This window comes from Phocoena sinus, chromosome 19, assembly GCF_008692025.1.
Source record: "Phocoena sinus isolate mPhoSin1 chromosome 19, mPhoSin1.pri, whole genome shotgun sequence".
Lineage (NCBI taxonomy): Eukaryota > Metazoa > Chordata > Mammalia > Artiodactyla > Phocoenidae > Phocoena > Phocoena sinus.
This window is the reverse complement of record NC_045781.1, coordinates 52,393,820-52,421,592: the sequence shown is the minus strand read 5'-3', so window position 1 is coordinate 52,421,592 and position 27,773 is coordinate 52,393,820. Positions and strand designations below refer to the sequence as shown.

Below are 27,773 nucleotides of genomic sequence, written 5' to 3'. Positions count from 1 at the left end.
TGTGGTATACATATACAATGGAATACTACTCAGCCATAAAAAAGAATGGGGCTTCCCTGGTGGCGCAGTGGTTGAGAGTCCGCCTGCCGATGCAGGGGACACGGGTTCGTGCCCGGTCCGGGAAGATCCCACATGCCGCGGAGCGGCTGGGCCCGTGAGCCATGGCCGCTGAGCCTGCGCGTCCGGAGCCTGCGCTCCGCAACGGGAGAGGCCACAACAGTGAGAGGCCCGCGTAAGGCAAAAAATAAAATAAAATAAAATAAAAAAAGAATGAAATTCTGGCATTTGCAGGAATGTGAATGGACATAGATCAGAGAAATATAAATACTGTAGATGTCACTTTCGTGTGGAATCTGAAAAATAACACGAATGTATAGAGCAAAACAGAAATAGACTCACAGTCACAGAAAACAAACAAGTGGTTACCAGTGGGGGGTGGGCAAGACAGGAGTATGGGATTAAGAGATACAAACTATAGATAAGCAACAAGGACATATTGTACAGCACAGGGAATTACAGGCATTATTTTGTCATAAATTTTAAGGGAGTGTAAACTGTAAAAACACTGGATCACTATGCCGTGTACCTGACACTAATATAATATTGTTAAGTCAACTATACTGCAATAAAAGAAAAGTGCTCATCCACGTGTAGGCTCAGAACAGAAGACTGTGCGAGCGCTAGCTGTAGTTCTCACAGCTTTGCCGGTGACTGTTCCTCGCTGCCCAGGTCCCCGTGCTCGAAGCCACCAAGGAGGCGCCGTGCTCTGTGCAGGAGGCCTCTGGCTCTGGAGCCAGGTTGTCTGGGTTGCAGTGATGTAACCTGAAACTCACAGCGCCTTAGTTTCCCCAAGTGTAAACAGGAGCCTCGGGGGCTGGGTTAAATGCACAGATACACCCAAGAAGCTCGGCGGGGGCTGGAGGAAATGATCGCTACTGCCCCGCAGTCACCTCCACCCCGTCCTGGTCTGTGTGACCCCGCAGGCTGACCCTGCTTTGACCCCCAAGCCCAGTAGCCACCAGACTGCTGGGACGGGTCAAGCTCTTTCACCTTCCCACCGTCAAGGCAGGTGTCGGCCACAGGTGAAACGCGACCCAACAGGAGCAACAGGCAGACGTCAGAGTCACTGCTCCTCTTTCCAGCGGGGCAGCCCTGCTCCCACTGCCCCATAGGCCCCAGGCCCGAAAGCCCACTAAGGGCACCGGCAGGGCACCACAGCTGCCCTGCCTCGGCCCGATGGCGCCACTTTCCCAAGCCCCACGGCTGGGCGGGGCCTTCCCACCTGGCCTCCAGGAGGGAAGCTTCCAGAAGGGGAGCCCTGGGAGCCAAAGCTCAGAGCGGAGGGCTCAGGCCCGGGATCCGGAAAGCACCAGAGGCCTCTGGTGGCAGCGGCCTCACGGGCCCGGCAGTGGGCCAGGAACCGCGGGCCTGTGTCCACCCCGAGGTCAGCTCTGCAGGGCAACTCGAGGGCTCACTGCACGCACTGTCCTTCACTGGAGGTGAAAGAGACACGCAGGGTTCCAGGGACGCAGAGGGTGAAGGTCTGGACGTGGCTCTTCCCTCACCCCTTCCAACAGGAGGGGCCACCCAACGGAACCTGTGCGGCAGCTCATTCATTCCTTCCTTCACTTATTCATCCACTCCTCTGGCCAAAGAGCGTCTGCTGAGAGACACAGCCTCAGGGTTCCCTATCTGTAAAATGCAGGGAGCGACAGCAACTTGTTGGGCTGTTACAGAGGCCACCGGTGTGACCTCCCAGCCCAGCTCCTAGCAAACAAACTCTCGTGAGTGGCCACAAGACCACTGCTGCAGTGGTCACTACTGTGACTAACGCCTGGCCGGGGGGCTCACATCCCTGCACTCCTGAAGCTTCCATTCAGGGGCATCCCGGGCTCCCAGCTGGCGGCCCACTCCCCGTCCGTCTGCGTCATGATCAGGGCCCTCCCGGCTCGCACGTGAATCCCACCCTGACCTCGAGGGCCCCTCTGGGAAGTGACCCTGCCTCCATCTTTCTCCCTACCTGCTCTCACGGTGCCAACCACTGCTGCGGGCCCTCTGCCCATTCCCAGCCCTGGCCCCCAGCCCCTTCTCTGCCAGTCCCCAGCCCTACCTCTGTCCGTCCAGATGCATCTCTCCTACGAAGTCCTTCCTGAAACCACCTGGCCCCTTCAAACAGCAGGACAAGGCACAGATCTCTCTGAGGATGTGTGCTGCTACAGTGTATCCTAGTCTGAAGTGTCCCCCAATTTAACTGTGAGCCTTTGGGGAACAAAGGGTCATCTGACTTTGTAAGCGTAGTACCAGGGAACACTCACCTTGTCAGCCCGGTGCCTGGAGATACTCACTCCACAAGTGCAGTACCTGGGAAACTCCCTTTGCACACACAGCATCTGGTACTCAATTCACAAACTTGGTACCTGGCACTTACCCTTTACAAATACTTGGCATTCACTTTCCAATACCAGTTCCCTGAACTCACTTGACAAATTCACAAAGGGATGTCTGCCAAACATCGGCAAACACTGAACTGATAAGCCCACTGATTCCCCACTAAGACGTTTCTGCAAGAGGCTGAAATCGTTTTACGTATATCCAACAGATGCACATATATTCACGGACACACACACTCAGGCGTGGCGGCAGACCTGCCTTTGCCTCTCAACTCCACTTCTTCCCAGTTCTCCTTGTCTGAGTCTCCGTTGCAACATCTATAAAATGGGAAAAGTAACAGCTGCCCCGTAGGACTGTCTGGAAAATTAAAGGAGCACAGTACCGGGCACTCAGCAGGGGGACAGTAAGTGTCGCTGTAATCACAAGCGCATTGCCCCATCCCTTGCAACAGGTTCACGAAGATGTTTTACTCCCCACCGGAGAGCAGACTGCAAACTTCCCTGACCCGCCACCAAGCTCAAACCCAGGAGCCAGAGGAGACCACACCGTCTGAATTTCCTTTCCAGGGAAGCAGCTCTGCTGCTGGTACCCTGGAGACCTCCAGACCACTGCAGGGTCCCAACGGTCCTGGGGTGGGTGTCGCCATCATTCCATGGCCTCCTGTCTCCTGGACACAGCTAACCCCGTTCCCTAGCCTCCCCTGCACTCGGGGGTAGCCATGTGACTGAGCTGTGGCCAATGGAGCGGCCAGACCCACAGACCAGACCGGACCTCCGCCTGGCGCTCACGCCTTCTCCCCAGCCCCGACTCCACGAGGCCCTGAAGGGGCAGAAACCTCCCCCGGACCGGGACACGAGGCACATGTAAACTATGCTGCGTGAAGCCCCCCAGGTTCGGGGGCTGGCTGTTGCAGCAGTGAGCCCACCCTGACTGTGGCCCGGCCCCACCACCGGCTGGGCCTCCCACAAGCACGCGAGGCGATGCACATTCATTCACCTGGGCAGGACGGTGAGCCAAACGAGGCGGCAGTCTGGGCTTTCCCAGGCTGTGTGCCCCTATCTGCAGCTTCTCTGGGCCTCGAGGAGCTTGGGACTGGCCCGGGACACCAGGAAACGTTCCCGCGCTCTCTCCGCTCTCCTGAGGACCCCAGCCCCAGGGAAGCCTCCGCTGCCCCGCCCCGCGCAGCCCTGCCCACCCACCAGGGCGCTGGAGAATCCAGCTCTTCTGCTTCCCTCCAAAGTGAGTTTACTGAGCCTCATCTGCTTATACACTCTCCCGATCTGATACCAGCTGGAAAGCAGAACCCATGACAAAGGAAGGCAGTGAAGGTGCCAGGGGTGCGGGGAGTCCTGGGTGTGAAGCCCAGCCCGGCTGCTGGGCAACGCTCCGGCGCTCAGCGCTTCCACCCCCCTCAGCGCTTCCCCATGGGAAAAAAGCCTGAGGCGAATTCAGTGATTAGGGTGTTCTAGGTCCTAGAACCGTCGTAACACAGTATGGACAAAGGGAGCTGGTTTTGGTAATTTAAGAGTCTCTTAAAGCACTGCTATTCTTCGCCATGGGTGGGAGCGGGTTAAATAAAACACACACACCCCAGAAGTGCTAGAAACTAAGGAAGCTCCATGGGGGCAGGGAGCTGTCTATACGCCCAGCACCTAGCATATTCTGGGTGCCCATTAATATTCTCTAATAGGTGATAACAGCTCCTGGAAGGCAGGGGTGATGACTACTGTAGAGCATTTACTAAGATTCGGGCACTCCCCTGGGTGATCTCTAAGTCTGGTCCAGCCTCAGGGCCTTTGCACTTGCCATCCTCTCTGCCAAGAATGCTCCCCCACTAGACACCATCTCCTTCCCTGAACACCATGTGCAGAGTAGCAAGGCTCCTGGTCCCCAAGCCCCACCCACCCCACCCACCACTGCTTTGTTTTCTCCGGGGCCAGACGGATTTTATAATTACTTACTCAGTGGTTTATTGTCTGTCACCTACCCCAGTCCAGGAGGGCAGGGACTGGTTTTCCTCAAAGTGCGTACAAACAGTGATATTTATTTGCTGAATGAACTGCCGTGCCTCACTCCACCGAATCCTGACATCATGCCGAAAGGAAGTCCCCAGAATGCGAATTCCACAGATAAGGAAGGTTAGGTGACCTGCCCAAGGTCACCCGCCAGCTAGGACGCTGCAAGGGCAGGACTCAAGCTTGCCTGTCTGACCCCTCTGCTGCGACTGGCTGTTCTCCTCCATCCACCTTCCTGACACCCCAGACACCAGTATGTGGCAGGTGTCAAGAAATGGCTACTGGACATTCGGTTTCAGCACAACGATCAACTTCAGCACCAAAACTATGTTCTCTGTGGCCCCTTCGCCTCAACAGACACGAACACCTCCCCCCCACACACGCACACGCACACACACGCACGCACACGCACACACACGCACACACACGCGCGCACACACGCGCACGCACACACGCACACGCGCACACATACGCCTCATCACCCTTTGTAGGGCTCTGCTGGTATCAGCTGAGCTTCCTTTCAACCTCACACGGCCTCCCTCGGTGGCCCGTTGAAGGCACCGGGTACCTTGTCACCAGAGCCAGGAGCAGGGAAGAGACACTGTCACTTCCTCCTTTTCTCTACCATGGGGCCAGGCGGCCTGGCTTCCATCCTGGGGAAGCAGGAAGCCTGGGGACAAAAACGATGCTCTCAGGTGGAGCAGGAAACAGCTCTCCTGGCCATGCAGACCCTTGTCCTTGGGGCAGAGGTCTGCGGGACTGGCCGGAGCCCCCCACCAGGTCCTGGTGGGGCTGGGGGGCCAAACCCTCAGGAGGCTTCCTAGCCAGTGACAGTGAGCCAGACCCAAGCATGACTCCAGACCGCAGTGACCCCAGGGAGCACTGCCCTTCCCCCCCCTGAGGGAGGGTCAGCTCACCCTTGCAAAGCACTGGGGGACTAAATATTTTACCACCACCAAAGAAGGAGGCAAAAAACATTCAAATTATCAAAACACAAACAACTCCACTCAATCAAAGTGGAAAGTGTCTTGTTGGAAACTGCAAAAGCCTGGGGCTAACCTAAATGTCCAGTGATAGGGGATGGTCTACCTATATGATTATGGTGCCCCTCTATGACGGAACACCATGCAGCAGGGAAGAGCAGCTGTGCGCAGGCACAGATCTAGAATGACTGCCAAAACACACCGTCCAATGAACAATAACGGCACAGAACTGTGCGTAAATGCCCGGGGTGCTCAGCAAGGATGCAGGGCTGGCCTGCGAGGAGGGGAACTAGGGGCCACGGCCCGTGGAATAAGACAGAAGCTTCATTTTCCCTTATATGCCTTGTTGTACCATCTGAATTGATTTGATGTGCATGTTACTATTTCAATTTTCAAAAAAAAAAAAAAGAGTTCTGTATTTTTTTAAAGGAAACTAGACTGTGCCCCCTGAGAAATTTTTCTTAAACTGCTTTCAACAATTTCATTGCTCTCACACATACCAGATCCACTAAATACCCCTAACTTTCCCAAATGCACGGCTCATCTCAGGAGACTTTCCTCTAGAGACTGCCCGTTTTTAACTAGCAATAATCCCTTGCATTTGGGCAGAATTTCCTGAGGCACTCTCAGGGTAATTAGGAAAACACAAAGTGGAATACAGGCCCCTTGTCATACCCCTACTGTGTGCTGGCCGTCCTGCTAGGTGCTAGTCTGAGTGATCCCCAATCCTTTCAGCAACCCTGTAAATGAGGTAGGATTATCCCACCCCCTTGGAGGAAAAGCAAGCCCCGGCAAGGGAAAGCAAAGCCACGTTCCAAAAGTCACACAGCCAGGAAGTTGTAACCTCAGAATCCAGAGCCCGGTGCAAATGGCAGCAAACCCCGTCGTGTTGCCCCACAGTGGAGACGCCGTGAACCATCTGGCTGCCTAGCTTCATCTCACTTAAACCTTTAATCAAAGGCATAACTTGACCATCTCAGATGTTCATTCCACCAAAACACCAAGGGCATACCATCCATGTGGGCCAAGCTGAGGCCGGCAGTGAGGCACCCTCGGAGAGCTTCGGTTTTTTAGGATGACACGGCCACCAGGCTCCCCCTAAGCCTCACCGGACGTGGTGCCCCAGAAATGCCCTCTCCCACTGCCAGGTGAGTCAGCGGGCTCCCCGGTTGGCACAGAGGAGCGGGCAACACTATACGCAGCCACCTGTGGGCCACGGAGCCCCAGCCAGCTCGGCAGCAAAGCCCAGCCGTGAGCAGCAAGTGAGACACCTTCAACCTGGACTGGTACCACTTCGCCAGCGGCTAGAAAAGGCATCTCGGATTGCGCCAGGAGAATGGCAGCATCAAAACTACTCCCTCCTTAAAATGCACTTCTTTATTGCAGCCTGGGGAAGGCAGACCACGTGTGCTGTTTACAGGGAATTCAGATTTTTTTCCTCTGCTTCTGTCTCAGCCCCTCCCCTCCACCACCTTCAATCAGACAAGTAACCTGGGCAACAAATTTGATATACTCCAAAATCTTATGACAAATGGCACTGAAAGAAAAAAAAAATTCTTTGTGTTTATTTATGCCACAAAAAAAATCCCATAAATCAAAAGCGGGGAGGACGGGCACAAGGAGGAGGTGCAGGTGACAAAGGAGAGAAACGAACACTCGTGTACGTGTGCACACAGGCGAGTTCCCACGGGACCTCCGACTACTCGGGAGGACACAGATTTCAATTCCCAAGGGGAAACCACCATCGGGATGAATGCAGCACTCTGACACCCAGTAGGCGCTTCGTAAGCATAAGTCCAAGTTCAGAAGGTTGCCGCCCCCAAGAAAGCACCAGACTAAAGAAACCAACGAGAACTGAGGTGACTCCTCTTTTCCTTTCCACAACAGAAAGCCCAGAGGCCTTTCAATTGAAGCAGCAGAGTGGTGAGAACTGAAAAAACAAGTCAAGGCTACTGTGCTGGTGCTCTGACCCCCGTTTGACCGATTGGACCCTCCCCATTCTGAGATGCCACCTGCTACATGTTAGAAAAAATAAGGTAAAATAAAAGGTAAGCAGCTGATTCGTACTTCTTTGGTGCAGAGGCGACAAAGCACACGGACAAAGCCCTCCTCCAGAGGACAAACGTGCCTAGCAGGTGATCAAATGCAGCCCAGACACGAGAACGGCAAAATGGATTCTGGACCCACGGACCCGAACCTTCTTGGCTACAGCCGACACCATGGTTGGCAACCACAAAAAGCCCAGGGAGGCCCGGGGACTGGGAAGTCTGGACGTGAAAGGGGAATGAGGAACAGCGGCATCCAGGCCACAGCCTGGGCAGATGCACCCTTCCACCAGCAAGGTGCAGCCGTGTGTACCCCAGGGAGGGGCGGACACCTCCCAGTCCCCGCTCCCGGCAGCCGGGTCACTGGCGCCTTTGTGTTTCCTCCTTTGTTTATGAGTCTTCTGGATCCAAAGTCTCCAGCACAGAGTCCATCAGGCCCGGCGCTGTCACTGGCCATGTCAGGCACTGTTGACTCTGCAAGGATTTAATCAGTAACCGGCCCAGCAGATAGGCGCAGGGGCAAGCTCCAACCTGACCCCAGAGAAGGCAAAGTTTACAGCCAGGCCAGGGAGTGAGGCCGCTGGCCCCCCGGGGCCCCAGGCTAAGCCCATCTCCCCGGCAGGGAATGGAGAGACGTCCGTCCACCTGGGGGGTGTACCCAGCTGGAGCGCCTGCCAGGTGGGACTGAGAGCCCCCGGACGCCTCCACCCAGGCCTGATGCAGCTGTGGTCGTGGAAGCCTGGTCTGTAGCTCTGACTACCATCCAACCGACTGGATCAGTGCAGACAGACCCTGAAAACCGTTTGGGCAAAGGGTGTATTGGGTTTGTTTATGGGTCTGAATCTAGATCAATCACTCTGAGTCTTGCGCCTGAAGCCCACACGATTAACCAGATAATTACCAGATGGTTCTGAGGTGAGCTGTGTAGAGGGCTTAACAAAAGGATGACGTACACTTTATGGAAGGCTACGACCAATACAAAACACCCGATACACCCAGCAGCCGAGGCTGGGCCACATGGGGCTTTCCGTTGTAGTGAACTGCACTCCAATTCACCTTTGCTTCGTTGGGGCTCACATTTCTCAATTGAGTGCTTGGGCCGCACTACTAAAATGCAGAGAGATTACATAATGCCCAGGCCTCAGGGAAACCCCTCAGGGGCCTGCTTTGCTTCCCGTGGGGGTGCGGGGTGGGGGGCCTGGACACGCCAACAACCAGGTGTCTCAGGACGGGACAAGGTCCCCAGTGGTGGTGCCATCCACACCCCTGCCCTGGAGGCCACGGCCTCAGCAGCCCCCCTCCACGCTCACAGGCCCCGGCAGGGAGGGCCGTGCACCCCACCCGAGCCCACCAAGGCCACATGTAAGGACACTCCCTGCCCTGCCCGCGGGGCTCGCCAACGACAGGCGGAGAAAGGGGACAGCCCATTGGACACTCGCACGTAGTTCCTCCCTCCTCGCTTCCCAACGCCACAGCAAGGCTCTGCTGAGACAAATCTTGGGCCACGGATGGCCCTTGGCCCCCAGTCCAGAAAATCACGGCTCCTCTCCAGAGAGGCCCAAGGAGACGAGGGTGCCACCCACCACGGCGGGGGAAGGTGGTGCCGGGGCCCCTGCTGCTTGAGAAGCCAGCGCAGGGCTTCAGGCTCCCTTCCTCCCCACTCTCTCTCAAACAGACACCTCTTGAGCAATCAGAGGTAAACTGGGGAGGGGGAGGGGCACCTTGAGCCTCCAAAGCTGGCTTCCCCCAGCCGTGGGCAGCACAGCACAGCTCTTGGCTTCTCCCGGGGGAGCACGGGAGCTCGGCCTGTCCTTCCCACGGAGGGTCACTGTGCCTCCCAGCCATCTTCTCCTCCCCAACTCCCCTTCACTTCAAGGGGTGACAGAAAGAAAAATAAAGCTCCCCCAGCCCCGGCCAGGGGAAAATTCTGAAGCCAGATTTGGAGGCTGCTGACCCCAGGCAGGGAACTACTGAGGACACCAGTTCCTCCCTGAATCTGAAACACTGCGCGCTGGCGAATTTTCTGAGGCTCTTCCTCCATCAAATGAAAAGCCAAATGCCGAGGCCTGTGGCTCGGGACAGGTTTGAGAACGTGCACGAGCCTGAGACTGGGACTGGACCGCTTCTCGGCAACCAGGGATCCTCCCCGAGAAAGCAGCCTTTGCAGATTGCACCAATGTGCCCATAGGAAAGACAAAATAGGTGTTCTGAGTACGTCGGACCCAAAATTCAGAATAAAAGTCCTCGTGTGCTTCAGTGCCCTGGGGGGGAGGGGGGGCAGGGGGGAGCTGTTTCAAGGAGTATGGTTTCTTCTGCTAACTTTTCCCCCTCCCCATTCCCTGGAGCATGTGTCACGGCCTGTGACACACTGCCAAGGGAACATGGATGCCGGGGAAATGTCTGCACATGCTACACGTTTGTGACATGCTATGTAAGCGACACCCTGTTTCCCGGCTGGGTTTTCTTGGCACAGGTGTGGGCAGGCGTTAGATTCAGCGCCCCCGCCCCGACCACTGTGCTTAGTGAACCGGATCACGGTTGCCCCAGAGGGGAGCGTGCATTCTGGGGAAGACGTGCCACCTCTCCATAGAGGACGGGACCCCCTCACAGCAAGGCTCGGGCCCAAGCAGAGCTGGTGCTTTAAACTGCCCTCCTTTCAAAACACAAAGCATCCTGTTCCGGCTCCTGCCCGCCACCCTCCCCCGCTGCGACCCCACCGCAGCCCTCTCTCTCCACCTTGCAGATTTGATTTCAGAAACAGATCGATGACTTCTCTCCCTCTCATGAGGGCGACCCAGTCCCAGCCATGTATTTTAAAACAGTAACAATAACATAATAAAACCTCCAGCAACAAAACACACGTATACAATACTGCATAGGCTATACAAGACCAGAACCCCACAGGCCAGCTTCCGCACTAGAACTTGACCGCCCCCCGTGGGGAGGAGATAGCCCAGGACCCCTGCCCCCTCTCCCTCCCCCTCCCCCTCCACTTCCACCCTCCCAGTGTGTCAGTGAAATTTTTTCAGAAAGGGAAGCACCCAGTTTTGCCTGCCAGCCCGGGCAGGAAAAAGACGGGTAGAGAGCAAAGAAAGGAACTGGCTTCTGGAAATTCTTTGGGTTTTGGGGTTTTGTGGTTGTTGGGGTTTTTTTGTTTGTTTTTTTTTTTTTTCTGGTTGTTTTGTTTTCCCATCCGCCGCAGATCCAGATGTGCTTTCCGAAAGGGAACCCCACCACCATCAGGGCCCAGCCTCGGGGGTCTATCCCAAGGTCCCATCCGTAATTAACACAAGCGCTGGGCCCGGAGGTACCCAAATGCTCAGTCCGGGGTGGGCCAGATCCTCTCCATAATTCTAAGGGTCTCCCCGAGCCCGCCGGCAGGGCAGAGCTTCGGATTCCACGATCCAGTACGGAGCCCAGGGCAGGAGGGGGGCGCCCGGTTCTTCCCGCCCCCCGGCGCCCTGCAGGCCCCGGGCTCCAGGTGCAGCGGCAGGCAGGGGGCAGCCGGTGGGAGGGGGCGCCTCCCGGGCCCCGAGGGGAGCCGCGGGGGTGCAGGCGCGCCGCCGCGCAGAGCGACTCACCGTGGCGGACGCCAGGCTGTTGTCGGCCAGCGTTAGGTGGTGCGGCTCCCAGCGCCTCAGGAATTTCGAGGTGAGGATCTTGCTGAGAAAGGTCCGCGGGTGCCGGATGACACAGACCTGGATGTCGCCCTCCTGCAGCAGTTTGTACCTCATCCCGTTGCACAGCAGAAGGGCCCGGCGGCAGGGCACGGCGCCCATCTTCGTGCCCTCGGGGGCCGGCACGTCACTCCCCAGCAGCGGCTTGGTCTCCTCGATCTGCCGGGAATCGCCGCCGCCCGAGGTGCTGGTCAGATCCATGGCCGGCCGGCCGGGCCGGGGAGGGGGCCGGGGGCGGGGAGAGGGGCTGTCCCGGCTGCCCGGGCGGCGGGGCCCCCGGTCGGCGTCCCGCACCCCCCCACCCCCCAGGAAGGTGGGGGGGTGTGGGGCTGGGGGCGCCCCGCAAGGGAGGGGCCCGGGCGGGCGGGCGGGCGGCCGGCGCTCGGTCCTTCCTGCGGGTCTCCGGCTTCCTCCTAGCTCGTCGGATGCATGCTCGCGGCGGCCGGACCGGCTCGGCGGAGGGGCGGGCGGGCGGGGACGCGGGGCAGCGCCGGCGGGGGGGCCGGGGGCCCGGCGGCGGCGGCGGCGGCGAGCGGGGGCCGCGCGGGCGGGCGTGTCTCGGCCCCGCCGCCCGCTCGTGTGTACAGTACGTGTGTCTGGGCGGCCGTCCGCGGGCGAGTGTGCGGCGGGGGCCGCGGGGGCCGGCTCAGTTGAGAGATTGCAGAAGCCGCTCGGCGCCCGCGCGATTGGTCCCCACGGGGTCATGTGCCCGCCCCTCTGACGTCAATGGCGGCAACGGCGGCTGCCGCCGCGGCTTCGGCCTCTCGCAGGCGGAGTCCGTCGCCGGGCGGGGACGCGAGGGGCCGAGGCGCGGCTCGACGGGAGGGGGCGGCCCCCGGGGAGGGGGCTGGGGGGGGCGAGCCCTGGCAGGCCCGGGCCCGCCCCGCCCGGAACCTGGGGAGTGGGCGGGGGCCTCGGGGGCGGGGCGCGTGACGTCACGCCGAGCCGCGCCCCCGCCGGTGCCCAGGCCGGTGTTGAGCCGCGCGGCCCGCCTGCCCGACGGTTCTGAGAACGCGCCGCGGCCCCCGCAGCCCACCCTTACCCCCGCGGCCAGCCGGGATCCGAAATGTCAGCGCCCCGAAACCTGTCCACGCGGATGGCGGAGGTGCGGCCAGGTGCAAACCCGAGGGACCGGGGCCGGGCTGGGCCGCGCCGAAGGTGTGGGGACAGGACCGCAGGCAGGACCTGTGACACCCCCGGAACCCCAGCTCAGGCTGTCCACCTGGCTGGCCAGATGGCGCCACAAGACAGAGATATTTCCTTGAATTGAATATGTCCCGTCAGTTATCTGGGGAATGAGCCACACTGCCCTGGCCCAGCCTGCAGCACTCCACAGGCCTCCTGGTCATTTACAAATGTCTGCCCGCCGTGGCCCTTGGGGTCCTCAAGCCTACTGGGAGGAGGGGACAGGCTCCCCAGCCCCACTCCTTCCTTCTGCCCCTGGAGTCTGATTAGTTCCTAATAGGAACCTAGACAACAAAATCCCTCCCCAGCGTTACCGGCGCCCCCCTCCTCTGCCTGCACCCCAGCAGCTCCAGCTTCTTTACCTCTCCCCTCAGGCCGGGACCGGGTCATTCATCTCTGCATCCCCAGGTCCTGCGCAGAGCTGTGAGAGAATCATACTGGAAGCCCCTTTGGGGAATGAGCTATGGTGTCACTCGGGAACGCCAGCTGTGCAACAAAAAAACGTTCCCTTTCTGCCATCAGGAGTGGCACCAAAAGCCACGAAGCAAGTGCTTTGCTCTGAGGTGGGGCTTTCTCACATCCACGCATTTCTGCAGTTAATACCATTAAAACCCCCAGATCTGTGCCTTTTTTGTTAAGTGAAGGTGTCTCTGTAGTGAACACACAAGTGTGTGAGCATGCGTTGAATTGCATCATGAGTGTCGAAGTTTGTCCACGGCAGCCCTACAGTGGGGACTGCCCCCTCCCCCTCTCTCCCAAGAACAGACAAGATGAGGGCTCCCCAAAACACTCTCACTTGATCCCAGCCAGGGCTGGGGCCAGGGTGGAAGGCAGGGCCCCCGCGTGTGTCCCTCACCAGAGAAGACGCATCTCCAGCCTGCCCAGGAGACAGGCAGAGCTGTTCTCTCCTCGTGAGCCCTGGGGAGGCACAGTTAGGCGGGAAAATGGGGAATTCACGGACTCCCCACAGCCTGTTGGCAAATTCTGTTCTTGAACTTCTGAACATCAACGGCCTTGAGAAAACCATCAAGCAAGGAGGAGTCAGGCAAGCCAGAGACCCCACCCGGTGACACAGACGTGGATGCCGGAGGTGGGGATGGCAGGTGGTTGTGACCAAGACGCCCAGGCCACGCCGCCGAGGGGGTTAGGTCTGTTGTCCGAACCTCGATTGAGCTCCTGCTTTTTGCCGGTTGCAGGAGTAATTCCCCGCGTCCTAAGCATGCACGCAACTTTTCCTTCTCACAGCAACCCATGACACAGGGTTGACCCATCAGCATCCCCTCCTGCAGGTGAGGCTGCAGGGAGACTGCCAGGCTCACCTGGCTAGCCAGGACTGGGCCCCGGTGCGGAGCTCAGGGTCTAAGACCATGTAAAGACAATGACCGCACTGTGCTTGGGGCTACAGGGAGGGGGAGGGGCGTATCTAACCCAGCCGGGCTGTGGCACTGGGAACGCGTCCTGACTCCAAGAGGTCTTTAGGAATCAGGTAAAGAAGGGGAAAGGTGCTCCTGGAAGGGGGGACGGCACATACAAAGGCAAAGAGGTGGGAAGACCCTCAGCCTGTGCAGGAAACTCCAGACTTTTTTTTGTTGTTTATTTTATTTATTTTTGGCGGTGTTGGGTCTTCGTTGCTGCACGCGGGCTTTCTCTAGTTGCAGGGAGCGGGGGCTACTCTTCGTTGCGGTGCTCAGGCTTCTCCTTGTGGTGGCTTCTCTTGTGGCGGAGCACAGGCTCTAGGCGCGTGGGCTTCGGTAGTTGTGGCGCACGGGCTCAGTAGTTGTGGCTCGCAGGCTCTAGAGCGTAGGCTCAGTAGTTGTGGCGCACGGGCTTAGTTGCTCTGCGGCATGTGGGATCTTCCCAGACCAGGACTCGAACCTGTGCCCCCTGCATTGGCAGGCGGATTCTTAACCACCGTGCCACCAGGGGAGCCCCAGACATTTTGCCAAGGCATGCAAGGAGCCCAGGGGATGCAGGGCAGAGGCCTCAGAGGTGAGCAGGGGCTGAGCGGGCAGTACCTTGAAATGCAGGCCCAGGGACCAGACTCTGCCCTGAGAGCAGTGGGAAGCCACCACGTGGGGCATACAGGGAGCGACTTGTAGATATCACCTTCATAAGGTCACTGGCCACAGCATGAGATGGACAAGATTTGCAGAGCGGCAGCCTGGAGGCAGGGAGGCTGGTGAGGAGGCTGTTGAGGGTACCCGGGAGGGAGGTGATGGGGTCCAGCAGGAAATCATGGAGTGGGGAGGCTCGGTGGCAGACAAAGCAGCTGCTGTCCACTCGAGGGACATCTGTGGACCCTCCTCTCCCTGTTCAGGGGGCAAAACTTCAGCAGAACGCGATTTACCAGGAGGCAGAGGATCCCTGATTTTATCCAGACATCCTCAACACTGCTTGATATGGTGGTCGATCTGTAAGCATTAAACAGGAACAGCATAATAAAATGACCAGCACCCAAGTGCCAGGTACTATGTTGGGGGTGTTATATATACATATATATATTTTTTTAACATCTTTATTGGAGTATAATTGCTTTGCAATGGTGTGTTAGTTTCTGCTTTATAACAAAGTGAATCAGCTATACACATACATATGTTCCCCTATCTCCTCCCTCTTACGTCCCCCCTTCCACCCTCCCTATCCCACCCCTCTAGGTGGTCACAGAGCACCGAGCTGATCTCCCTGTGCTATGCGGCTGCTTCCCACTAGCCATCTATTTTACGTTTGGTACTGTATATATGTTCATGCCACTCTCTCGCTTAGTCCCGGCTTACCCTTCCCCCTCCCCCTGTCCTCAGGTACATTCTCTACGTCTGCATCTTTATTCCTGTCCTGTGGGGGCATTATATATCGATATTTATTCTCCTTTCTTCCAACCAACCCAGAAGGCAAAAATTCTTACCATCCCCATCTTAAGGGCGAGGAAGTTGAGTCTCAGAGAGGATCAGACAACCATGGGGATCCAGCCAAGATTTGTACCCGAAATTCTGACCTGAAAGTCCATGTTTTTCCTGCTCCTCCTTTGTTCATGTTTTCCTGAGCAGGGACTCAGGAAGAAAGTGTAGAATCTGATCAATGTCATCTTTCAATAAGAATATTTCTTGGTCTGAGTTTGACGTCAGTGATATGGAGCCCCCAAGGTACTGCCAGAAGTTCCTTGTGAACAGAAACCAGGAGCTCCTGGTGGACAGCGGCACTCAGTGCCCGCAGGCAAAGAGGCAGTGACTTTTGGTCAGACTCTCCTGTCCCCTGTTGCCTAGGCACGTGCGGGCAGTAGGTCGAGGTCAGTGAGGGTGTGAGAAGGTGGGACACGTTGATAGCTGGTGATACGCAGAGCCCCTCGCCTCCCACTGTCCCAGGTTCCTGACCTAAAAATGAGTAAGTCCAGCTGTCAGATTCCTTCAGAAGTCCCCTCCCTCCAGCCCGCCAGCCTCTGTAGGAGACACAAGCCCATCAAGTTTCCACTGATGGATCATGTACCCAGGTCATCCTTGGTGCCACAAGAACCCTGACTCTGCAAAGAACAGTGCAGGCCCCTTAGAGTTCACCCTCCCGGCGTCAAACCTGAGAGGGTTATGGAGCAGCAGGAAGGGCACGCAAGTTCACAAACGCTTCACTGTCCTCGGGCCCCCACTGGCCAGTTGACTCACAAAGGTCACCAGACAGAGCTGCCATGTTCTGCATTCTTTGCTGGCAGTCCCAAAGAGCAACGTCCTGCTCTCACCTGCTCACTGGAAGTACCTCTCCCACTTGGGTCAGCAAGTGGGAGGCTTATTGCCACTACGGGCTTACCCCGGGCCGTACTGGTGGAGAAGCTACCCCGCCTGAGGAGCTGGGAGAACGCAGTGAGCAGGCAGGGACCTGCCCTTGTGAGCTCACATCTCAACCCCAAGGCCCCTCAAGTCACCCCTGGCGCCAACTCAGAGCGGAAAGACAGACCTGTTACCCTGGCTGCCCACAAAGGGGTCCCTGGTGGGGAGGAGAGCATCGGCGCTGACGGCCAGCCCTAGGAGAGGGCCACCTAAGCACCCGCTTCTAGCAGCCCTGCCCCTTCCGGCAGACGCCCACAGGTGGGTGTCCTCCTCGGACTGGTCTCCAGCGCAGATCCTCAGCAGCCTTTGCCCAGCTCCCTCCTTGCCCCCGCCCCCAACTATGAAAGGGTGCACAAACCCAACACACTGTGCCCTGCAAGAGGTCAGCGTCCATTCCAGTTCCGCACATCACTGTGTCCGGTGGTGTGCTGGTGAAATGTTTAACCATCGGCTTGCGGGGGGCGGGGAAGCCCTGATTTATAGCATTTGACAATTCCCCAGTTGGAAATATTCCCGCCATGGCTGTTTTCAGGTTATCAACATGCATCACTGAACGTGAGGTTGGGAAGAGACGCACCCCATTGTAGTGTTTCTACCCTACAGATAGAACATTCCAGGGGGCAGCAAACGGTGGCTGAGGGGCCAGACTCAGCGCATGGCTTACAAAGGCTAAAATATTCACTACCTGGCCCTTTTACAGAAGAAGTTTGGCGACCCCTGAGAGAGACATAAATAACCTACAGAACGGAGATACAAAATGTAGTATAATATGTAGTCAAATAATTAGGAAGTGGTGAGTTTTATTACCTTTTTAAGAATATGATTTATTTAATCGTAACTTTATATTAATTCGATCTTGTTTAATGGCTGTTTGACAACCAGCTCGCAAAATTCATGAAAAATTAACAATCAGCTCTCACGAGCCAGTATAGGTCAGCTTGAGCAGGTCCCTGCCTGTTCTGGCCCAGAGAAGATGCACTATGGTTATCTGTTGAATGGTTGGAAATCAAACGGCAACACCAACGTTCTAACCATTAGGACACCTTGCCCTGCTTCCTTCCTTCCTTCCTTCATTCAGTTCCATTAAACATGTGTCTGTTAGCACCTACTGAGTGCCAAGGACTTTGTTGGGGACTACAGATCCAGCTCACACAAGGTGCTGCCCTCATGGGCTCACAGTCGAGCAAGGGGAATCAGACACCCCTCCTCCCCCAATCATCCCCCCTCAAAAAAAAAAGTATGTGAGGAAGAAAACAAACTCCTTGCCCTTTCCTTTACCAGCTGTGTGTATCTTTGGTTGATTTACTATAAAATGGGACTGCAACGGTACCTTTTTCCAGAGTCATAAGAATTAAGTGAGATAATCAATGTTAAGCTCACAGCCTGGCACTGGGTAGGCACTTAGAATAAGCGTTGGCTATTTTGTGTTGCCACTGTCATTTTAGAACCCACGTTTCCACGGCCCTGATCGCAGGCGCTCCTCTAGATCACTTCTCCAAACGTTTACCATCTGCCCAACAACTGGGATACAGATACCCAATACAGCACCTTTGCAGGGTTTTCAACTTTGGCGCCATTAACATTTACGGCTGGATCATTCTGGGCGGTAGACAGCTGTCCTGACGACTTCAGGGTGTTTAGCAGAATCCTTGGCCTTAACCCACAGATGCCAGGAGCAGCCACAATTTGTGACAATGAAAATGTCCCCAGACGTTACCCCATGTCACCTGGGAGGCAAAGTCAGCCCCGATTGAGAACCCCTGGTTTAAAGGAGGACATTTTTCCCATCCTGTCAGCTGGTACAGGCTGCTCCCCAGCCATCCTGTGGTTCCCGGTCTGGGGGAGAGTATATTGTCCACGTTCATGCAACGGCACGTCCTTCCTCAGATGCCACTTCCCAGGGGCCGGAGGAAACTCGCAGCCAGCTTTATCAGACTGTCAAGGAACACGAGGACCCACAGGATGAAATAAGGTGCAACCTGTTTTGAGTCGTGTTTTTGGAGCCCTTTAATGGCATGAAGCCATGCCTGTAATCATATGCCAAGCACCAAAAGCAGACAACAGAATTGTTTGTTCTTAATTTCATAGCTGCTCATGGCACTGTTGCTTTTGGGGAACGCTCCGGAAGCTCCACCTGAAAACTGTCTCAAAATTACATCATCCAGGAGAGCATTCCCGAACCTCATTTTTTTTTTTTTTTTTTTTGCCGTACTAGGGCCTCTCACTGTTGCGGCCTCTCCCGTTGCGGAGCACAGGCTCCGGACGCGCAGGCTCAGCGGCCATGGCTCACGGGCCCAGCAGCTCCGCGGCGTGTGGGATCCTCCTGGACCGGGGCACGAACCCGCGTCCCCTGCATCGGCAGGCGGACTCTCAACCACTGCGCCACCAGGGAAGCCCCTGAACCTCATTTTTAACGGGCATGAGACACCAGCATCACGGAACACACACTCTGTACCGATGGCATTTAATGTACTGATTGAATAGTAAAATGTGCTTATTCTCCTGGTGTAGGGAGAGGAGTCATGTTTTCATCCTGAAGTTGGGGAACATCCCCCTTCTGCTTCTGAGCTGATGGGAAGTCAGCCCATTTTCTAGGCTCACGGGTGGGTAAGAAGGGAGGAGCGGGTGGGAGCACGATTCCTACTTCGCAGCCTGTGATACTGGGTGGCTGAGTGATGACTGTGCCACCCTGCCCACTTCTCTGGTTTGGGGGATTTGGGGGTGCAAAGGTGGGCATCAAAGGAACATGGAGTACCACCCGCTCTGCCTTTCTTTCTCACTCTCCCCAAATAATTAAATCTGAGGTTACTTTTTTTTTAAAGTATCACAGAGGATTGAACATTTATCTGGAACTAATCTTTGTTACACACAATCAGCGGATTCATTTATATACACACACCAAAACCTTAATAGCGGTTCCCTCTGGAGTGGTGGGATTACAGGTCATTCTTTTCCCTTTTGAAATCAACATTATCGAAGTATAATTTACATGAAATAAAACGCACCCACTTTAAAAGAACAGGTTGATAAGTGCTGACGAACGTCTACATCCAGGTGACTACCACCCCTATCAAGGTATTGACGTAGAACATTCCCACAACCCAAGAAAAGTTTCTTGCGCTCCTCTGCCGTTGATTCCAGCCACCCACTTCCGGACCTAGGCAACCCCCGATCTGCCTACTGTCACCACTTCTTGGACCTCATATAAATAGAGTCAAAAGATACATCCTCCTTCGGGTCTGACCCCTTTGATGCAGCATAACAATTTTTGCAATCCACCTGTGTTGGTGCACGTATTGTGGTCTGTTCCTTTCGTGGCTGACTAATCTAACCATTACATGGCTGTAACCATTACAGGGAAATATTTGTTTTCTTCTTTGTGCCTCTCTTCCCACCCCCCAAGCCCAAATTTTCTACAATGAACATGCGTTGATTTGTTTCAGTTTTTAAAATGAAGACGCATGCCATTCGTTTGTTTTAAAATTCACGGGGACTTTATGAAGAGCCCGAACGCCAGGCTGCTGCTGACTCGTGGAAATGGATGCCTGGCACAGCTCCACGGAGGACTGAAGGCCATGGATCATATTTTTAAAAATAAAAACCACTGTGTTTTTCAGATTAATTGCATCTCTCTCCCACACCAGCCTTTGCGGTGAGCTGCTCAAATTGACCAATTGAAGTGTGACCTCACTTCTTTCCCCTTCATCCGCTCTGAGTCAGTTGCTAAGAAGCAAAAGGAAAGGAAGTATCGGAGGGGGGGAGGGAAACGTGTTACATGTGTGGAGTACGTGTGGCTCTTCCAAAACTTCCCCACACACCCCCTTTCATCAGTTGAGGCACGATCAAGGGTTTGCGCAAGATCCCAGGGCAGGAGAGCAGAAGGATGCCATCCAGGGGCTCCAGGTAGGATGGGAAGGAGGCTGAAAGCACAAACTTTGGACCTGGAGCCCAGCTGTCCACCTTACTTAGGCGGGTGATACTAACCAAACCTCTTAACCTCTCGGAACCTCAGTCTCTTCATCTGTGAAACAGAGATCCAATCATGATACTCACAATCGAGCAAATGAGATAATGCATGTAAAGTGCCCAGAACAAGGTTTAGGAAGAAGTCAGTACCCAATACATGGTAGGGAAATAAACGGTTGATCAACTCCTGGTCCCTACTTTCTTCAACCACAGCACGAAACTGAAACTGCAGTCTGCTTGGGCTGACAGGAGAGGAGTGGACATTTTCCTCCACTAACTCCAGGGAGCAGACCCTCGCAGATGCAAAGAAACACGGGGAAGTCAGGCTGCGGCATCCAGGTGTTCACCAAGACCCCGGCTGCAACAGAAACCAATCAGAGTAGCCTCAAAAAGGGTGGAAATGGCTTTTAAGGAATCGAGGGTGTCTCACAGAACCCCAAGGGCATAAAGGTAGGCAGGTCTCAGCAAGAGCCAGAAACCAGGGACCCAGGAGCTTCTCTCTGCTCTGTGTACCTGCTTCTCTCTGACTCATCCTTCCCCCCCATCCTGGCTTTCTCTGCTGTGTTGCCTCCGCCTGACAGAAGGTGACCACTCGACAGACCAGCAGGATCAACAAACTAGGAGCTCTCTTTTGGTCCAGTTCTAAGGGAAGAACTTGGTCGCTCAGTTGGCCCAGATGCCCACCCTAGCCAGTGTCCGAGCCGAGCTGCACAAATATGGCTGCTGGCAACCCGCTCCTTAGAGGTGAGAAGGACGGTCAGGTGGGTCACTGTGATCTGGTCAGACCCCACCCCCCCCAAGAAACGTCTTATCCCAAATAACAACTACTTCTTTCATTGTGTTCCCCAACCTTGTGCATTTCTTGACTTTATTAATAATAATAGCAAATAGCCACATAGGGCTTACTGTGTGCCAGCCACTGGTCTAAGCACTTTGCCTATGTGGATTCCTTTAAATTAATCCTCACAAAATCGCAATGAGGTTTATTGTGTCCATTGTACGGATGAGGAAACTGACAAGCAGGGAGGTTAATTAACTTGCCACGGTCACACTTGAACTCAGCCAATCTGGTACCAGACTCCTTCTCTTAGCCACCATGCCATGTTGCCTATTTTAGCCCCAATCATGTTTTTTATAATTTCTCTGTTAGCCCATGTCTCTGGAAAAGAGAAGAAAAAGACGAGGAAGGGGATGAACACCATCTCTGACATTTCGCAAAAGGCTTTTACAGTAGACAATGGAAAATGCTGGAACTTTGCTGGCTGTCCTCACTGTTTCATTTTGAGCTGTGGGAGTCGGGGGGACAGGCATGACAGCATTGTTATTGCCTCTCCACGCCGCCCTGTGACACTCCCCTGGCCTGGACCACCTGGGGCAGGACCTGTAGCTTCTTAACCTGCATGCAACGGGTGCTCAGTAAGGTGGTTTTTGCCAAGAAAATGTGTTCCCCGCATTACAGTTTTCAAAGCACTTCCAAAGACAGGCAAAGAGATCAGTTAATATACTGTCCCCGTGATACCTCAAGGAAGGGGAGTCCGTGGGAAGAACATACACGTGAGAACCCAGCCAACACTGAACAACCAGGCCCTGGGAGGAACAGGAATCACGGCAGGGTCTGCACAAAGCCTCCTCTCTCCTCTCTGCCTTTTGTCCTGATCTCTCTGGGATTCTGGTCCAGTGCCTCATGGGACTCTGACTGCCTCTGCTATGTGTCTGGCACTGGGCCTGAAATGGCCAACTCAGCCCAAGCACCAGGGCTAAGTAGGCACCATCTCCCAGCTTCCCACCACCTCCAAATGTCCAGGTGAGGAATCTGATGGATGGCTGGATTTTATCCATACAGGTCCCGAGTCTCAGGTTCTTTGGCCCCAGGCTCAAAGAAGGAAAGTAACTTGCCCAAGGTCTCCCAGAGGGGAGGCCACCAAATCAGGATACTGGCCTGTCAGCACCTGGACTCCTTTCCTGGGCTGCTGTAACAAAGCACCATAGCCTGGGTGGCTTGGACAGCAGAAATGTACTGTTTCACAGCTCTGGAGGCTAGAAGTTCTAAACCAAGGTGTCAGCGGGTTTGGTGCCTTCTGAGCGCTGAGAAAAGGACCCGTTCTGTGCCTGTCCTGTAGCTTCTGCCGGTTTGCTGGCCATCTCTAGCTTGTAAACAGAGGCATCTCCCCAAGCTCTGCCTTCAAGTTCAAGGCAGTCTCCCTAGGTATGCCTGTGTCCAAACTTCTATTTTTATAAGGACACAGTCATACTGGATGAGGGGCCCACCCTATTCCAATGTGACCTCATTTTAACTTATCACCTCTGCAACAACCCTATTTCCAAATAAGGTCACAGTCCTTATTTGGAGGTACTGGGGGCTAGGACTTGGACATCTTTTTTTTTTTTTTTTTTTTCCTTGGTTGCGCTGCGTGGCTTGTGGGATCTGGACCGCCAGGGAATTCCCCTTTGGACATCTTTTTTGAAGGGCATAATTTGACCCCTTACAGAGCCCAAAGCCGGCTTTGGAAGTGCCACTCCGTTCTACCCCAGCCAGTTCTCACCGTAACGCCCTGGTTCCTTATGGCCCTGGAAGGCTTCGCTCATCCTGTTTTCCCTGGAACAGGCACGGACGCAAGTCTGTCCTCCAGCTCACATGGGATCAGTTCCCAGGAAGCAGCCGTGATTCAGGAGGACCCACTGGGGCACCCTGGGCGGGGCATTAGGGAGCTTTTATTCAGACGGTGGCCCATTGTCTGACCTTCTCCACCATGCTCCAATGTCATCAGGCAACTGCAGAGGCATTAAACCTGAACAGCTCACAACGGACTAATGAATTTCATTCAGCGTGGATGACAATGACCCAGGCATCAAAGCCGGCTGGTGTGACCTCTGGCCTTGCGGTTTCACAATGGTGATGGTGGACAGGTGGCTGGGTCCTGGGCCAGAGATTCAGGCAAGTGATTCATTTCTATATTTATTCACTTCTCTATTTGGCTTGGCTAAAAATCTTCAGCAGATTTTCCTCGAAGGTGAATCAGCCACACCTACCCTGATGATTAGCTGCATCTCGGAAGCCCAGGATCTGGGTTCAGGAAAAGTCAGTCCTGCCCATTTCTTCAGCCTTGACAGACACCAGCAATCCTTTGTGGAATGCTACCTAAGATCACAGGGCAGGAAGGGGCAGGGTGAGCAGTGGAATCCAGGACGGTGTAGCTACAGTCTGTATTCATTTGGTACTTTGACTTGGTGACTCACAGTTTTGAGCCTGGACTGGGTGTTTGCCTCCTTGAAAGGAAAAGTGCTGAGGGCATCACCAGTGCCTCCAGATCCCAGCAGCTGCGACCCCCTCCTGCATCCCCAGGGAGCAGTCAGTGAGATGGAACATTGGCCTTGCCACAGCTAAAAGAAACCCCTATGGGGCTTTCGGTCCACCCCTCCTATTTTGCAGGTGGGAGAAACTGAGGTTCAGAGAAGAGAAGGAGCCTTACCCAAGACCACACAGGTGATGGATGGGTGGCAAATCCAGGCTCAGAGCTCCTGATCCCCCAACCCAGAGCTCTCCCCCACCCCCAATCTCCTGCTTTTCTTCTCCAGCTGCTGATGGAGGATGCCGGATCCTTTGTATTTCTCATCTGTCTGCCTGTTGTCGGAGTCTGTGGAGTCAAGTCCCTGGGGAGGCTCATCTTCCTCTTTCCCATCTGCCCCAGCCCCTCGAAACCAGGCTGTGTGCTCCCTCGCCATCCTAATGATGTGTGCTGTTGCTTCCACCCTCTCCTGGGATTTCTGCAGCTTTTCACACTTTACTGCGTTTCCTCTGGGCCTCCCTCCTGGTGTCACCACCCTCAGCCCCCAGGAAGGGGCCAGACCTGGATCCTGGCCCCCAGATTCCACCCGGGGCGTTTCCTTTGAGCCCCTCTGGCTCTGTTTCCCACCTCGACACTCCCTCATTCTGCCATCTTCAACTGCCCGATGCTGGCGGTCCTTCCCCAGGGCCTAGTGGATAGGGTGGGCCCAGCAAACAAAGTGAAGACAGACCCCCTTGTGGCTACAAATCAACGTAACTTTGAAAAGTCTAGCAGCCCAGGAATGCTTTTAAACTTTTTTTTTTTTTTTTTTTTTTTTTTTACAAAAAGGATATATTTTCACTTGGGAAAAATCAGAAGATATAGAAGAAGAACAAAACAAGTCATAATGGATGTTAATTAGGTACCTACTACATTCTAAGCACTATGCACATATTAGCTCATTTAATCCTCAAATGAGCAATCCTACACGACAAATGACATGATTTCTTCAACAAATAAATGGCAACAAAACAAAACAAAAACATGACAGCAAGGAGAGTGTTGAGGTTAAAAGAAACTTAAAAGTGCTACCAACTGTAGAGAGACAGGTAGATAGATAGGCAAGTGACAAAGCACAGTAAACATGTCAGTGGTTCAATCTAGGGGGTGACACACGCGCTCACTGTAAAATCCTTCTGCCTTCGCTGGATATTTGAAAATTGTCCTATTAAAACTCTGTGGAAGGGATTTGCCTGGTGGTGCAGTGGTTAAGAATCCGCCTGCCAATGCAGGGGACACGGGTTTGAGCCCTGGTCTGGGAAGATCCCACATGCCGCGGAGCAACTAAGCCTGTGCGCCACAACTACTGAGCCTGCGTGCCACACCTACTGAAGCCTGCACACCTAGAGTCCGTGCTCTGCAACAAGAGAAGCCATTGCAATGAGAAGCCCATGCACCGCAACGATGAGTAGCCCCCGCTCGCCGCGACTAGAGAAAGCTGGTGCGCAGCAACGAAGACCCAACACAGCCAAAAGAAAAAAACAAAACTCTGGGGAAATGGATATATCGGGCAAATGAAATGTGTGGGTCTTGTGGATCCCGATTCAAGCAAATCAAACTTAAAAAGCATTTATGGGACAACCGAGGACGATTATACACTGATTAGACTTTAGATGATTTCAGAAATTGTTTTTTAAAAAATTTTAGGCACGATAATGGTATTGTGGTGGTTTTTTTTTTAAGAGTCTCTTTGTTTGGGATTTGCTTTAAAATAACAGCCGGAGGAAGGGTGGGGAGGTAGAGATGAAACAAAATTGGCAATTTATTGCTACCTCTTGGCCCTGGGTAATGGAGGTTCACTAGACTATTTCTTCTTCTTTTGCGAAGGCTTGAACGTTCCCATAATAAAGAGTTAAAAAGAAGAAAAACACTCATAGTTTGCACTTGAGGAAACTGAACTGAGGTTTAGAGATGTCAGGTTATTTGCCCAAGATCTTGTAGCCAGAAATCCCTTAATAGGGATTAAAGAAAAAAATTCCTGGAACTTCCCTGGTGGTCCAGTGGGTAAGACTCCACGCTCCCAATGCAGGGGGCCTGGGTTTGATCCCTGGTCGGGGAACCAGATCCCGCATGCATGCTGCAACTAAGAGTCCACACGCCGCAACTAAGAAGCCCGCGTGCCCCAACTAAAGATCCCACATGCCGTAATGAAGATCCAGGGTGCCACAACTAAGACCCTTCACAGCCAAAATAAATATATAAGTAAATATTTAAAAAATATATATTCCTACCTGACATCCTATCATGCACTCTTCACACCCTGGTGAATTATCCAGAACTTCTGTGCATGTCAAAGGATTGTACATGACTTAAAATATGTGTATATACACTGCCTGACTCCATCCCTGGGCAACATGAATCATGTAAGTGTTGTCCTCAAGCATCTCTTTCTGACGTGGAACTCTGGAAAAGGAACTCACCCACATGGAGGGCCTTCTGAGCTAAGCAGTCCCGCCCGGCCGATTCAGCGGGTGCTCGTGGATCCTCCAGCATTACTGCTAGTCATGTGCTTGTCCCTGTTTTTACAGAGAAGGAAATGAACTCAGAAAGGAGAAGCAGCTTGTCCAAGGTCACAGACCTAATCACTGATAGGAAAGTCATGCCCGTATTTGATGATGTGACTTGGTGAAGGTCTGTCTGCCCCTGTTGCCTGGAGCCTTCAGCAGGGCAGCAACCTTGTTGGCTTCCCTCACGGCCATACAGCACCTGAACACGAAAAATAAAGCCACATGGACAAAAGAACGCACAAAGAGGTGTGGCTGCGATTTGAATCCCCCCTCCGCCAATCAACTACTACACTAGGCACCCTTTTTGGAACAAAACCATAGTAAAAGACACATAACATATAATGTACACTGAGCCACTTGATAAATGTACAGCTCTGCAGCATTAAGTGTACTCACATTGTTACACAACCATGACTACCATCCATCTCCAGAACTTTGCAACTTCCCAAACTAAAACTCTGTCCCTGTTAAACACTAACTTCCCTCTTCCCCTCCCCCCAGGCCCTGCAACCACAGTCTACTTTCTGTGTCTATGAATAATCTGACTACTCCAGGTCCCTCATATAAGGAGACTCATATGGCATTCGTCCTGTGTGTTTGGCTTACTTCACTTAGCATAACATCCTCAAGGTTCATCCACGTTGTAACATGTGTCAGAATTTCCTTCCTCTTTAAGGCTGAGTAATATTCCACTGTGTGGACAGACCACATTTGTTTGATCCATTTATTTGTGGATAATGGACATTTACGTTGTTTTCACCTTTTGACTATTGGGAATAATGCTGCTGTGAACACGGGTGGACACACATCTATTCGAATCCCTGTTTTTCCTTATGGGTAGATGCCCAGAAGTAGGACTGCTGAAAAATACTGCAATTCTCTTTTTTTAGGCACTCTTCTTTTTTTTTTTTAAGATTTATTTATTATTTTTTCATTTATTTTAGGCTGCATCAGGTCTTAGTTGCGGCACGCGGGATCTTCATTGAGGAACGCGGGATCTTTTCTCGTCACGGTGCGCTGGCTCTTTGTTGTGGTGCGCGGGCTTCTCTCTAGTTGTGTCACGCAGGCTACAAGGCGCGTGGGCTCTGTAGTTGTGGCGCATGGGTTCCAGAGCACGAGGGCTCTGTAGTTTGCGGCACGCAGGCTCTAGTTGAGGCATGCGAGCTCAGTAGCTGTGGCACGCGGGCTTTTAGTTGTCCCGCGGCATGTGGGATCTTAGTTCCCCGACCAAGGATTGAACCCTCGTCCCCTGCATTGGAAGGTGGATTCTTTACCACTGGAACACCAGGGAAGTCCCTAGGCACTCTTCTGAATCAATTTTTAGGCTGCATGTTTCACCTAATCAGGCACCTTTCCGTGTTGCCATGTTTTTGTAATTTTGGTGGCCAGTCGTGGGTCCCAGCAAGGTAGGTCAGTTCCTGCAGACTTGCTGCCCTCCCCCTGAAACCTCCTTCCTGGCTCAGCCTGGTCCACCAGAGAAAACTTATCCCTCATGACTTAGTTTCATGGACTCAGACCAGCTTCAGGCCACTGGATCACACCTGAGACTTCCCTGGGTGTCCATTTCCTAATTGACATTATGTGATCCTTCGGGCCATCACAAGTGGGACATCCCCCCCTCACTATGGAGGCAGCAAGTGTATCCTCCTCTCCTCTGCTCTCTCCCTTCCCCGTCTACTTCTAAGTCTCTTCCTTGGTCTGCATGACGCTCAAATGTTATTGAAGTAATTAAGTAATTACCTTCTCTCCTGGGGGTTATGTCCAACTTTTCAGTATTACTAACAAAGCCACAACGAGAAGATCTTTTTTTCCACGCTGTTGAATCAGCTCCTTAAGATATATTCCCAGGAGTGGGATAACTCATCA

At 54.0% G+C, this 27,773-nt stretch overlaps 2 protein-coding genes across 8 annotated transcripts in view; both read right to left on the bottom strand.

Annotated features, from left to right (window-relative positions):
• The window catches only part of CMIP (c-Maf inducing protein), a 235,138-nt gene extending 223,708 nt beyond the window's left edge, over window positions 1-11,430 (bottom strand). The window contains exon 1 of the mRNA XM_032613238.1: window positions 11,016-11,430. Coding sequence (XP_032469129.1) covers window positions 11,016-11,312 — 297 coding nt within the window. The 5' untranslated portion in view covers window positions 11,313-11,430. The remainder of the gene's footprint in view (window positions 1-11,015) is intronic.
• Window positions 11,431-14,138: 2,708 nt separating this feature from the next.
• GAN (gigaxonin) overlaps window positions 14,139-27,773 on the bottom strand; it is a 102,152-nt gene continuing 88,517 nt past the window's right edge. Inside the window, exons 11-14 of one of the 7 annotated variants that reach the window (XR_004346835.1) lie at window positions 27,648-27,773; window positions 25,821-26,106; window positions 15,199-15,664; window positions 14,575-14,707 (exon numbers count right to left, since the gene is read on the bottom strand). Coding sequence is in view for 3 of the 7 variants with exons in the window: in XM_032612420.1 (XP_032468311.1) it covers window positions 14,530-14,707 (178 nt within the window). In the remaining 4 variants the exon portion in view is untranslated. Of the gene's footprint in view, window positions 14,708-15,048; window positions 15,665-18,398; window positions 23,214-25,820; window positions 26,107-27,110 lie in introns of those variants that run through there. The other 6 variants (XR_004346833.1, XR_004346834.1, XR_004346836.1 and 3 more) reach the window with 6 other exon arrangements.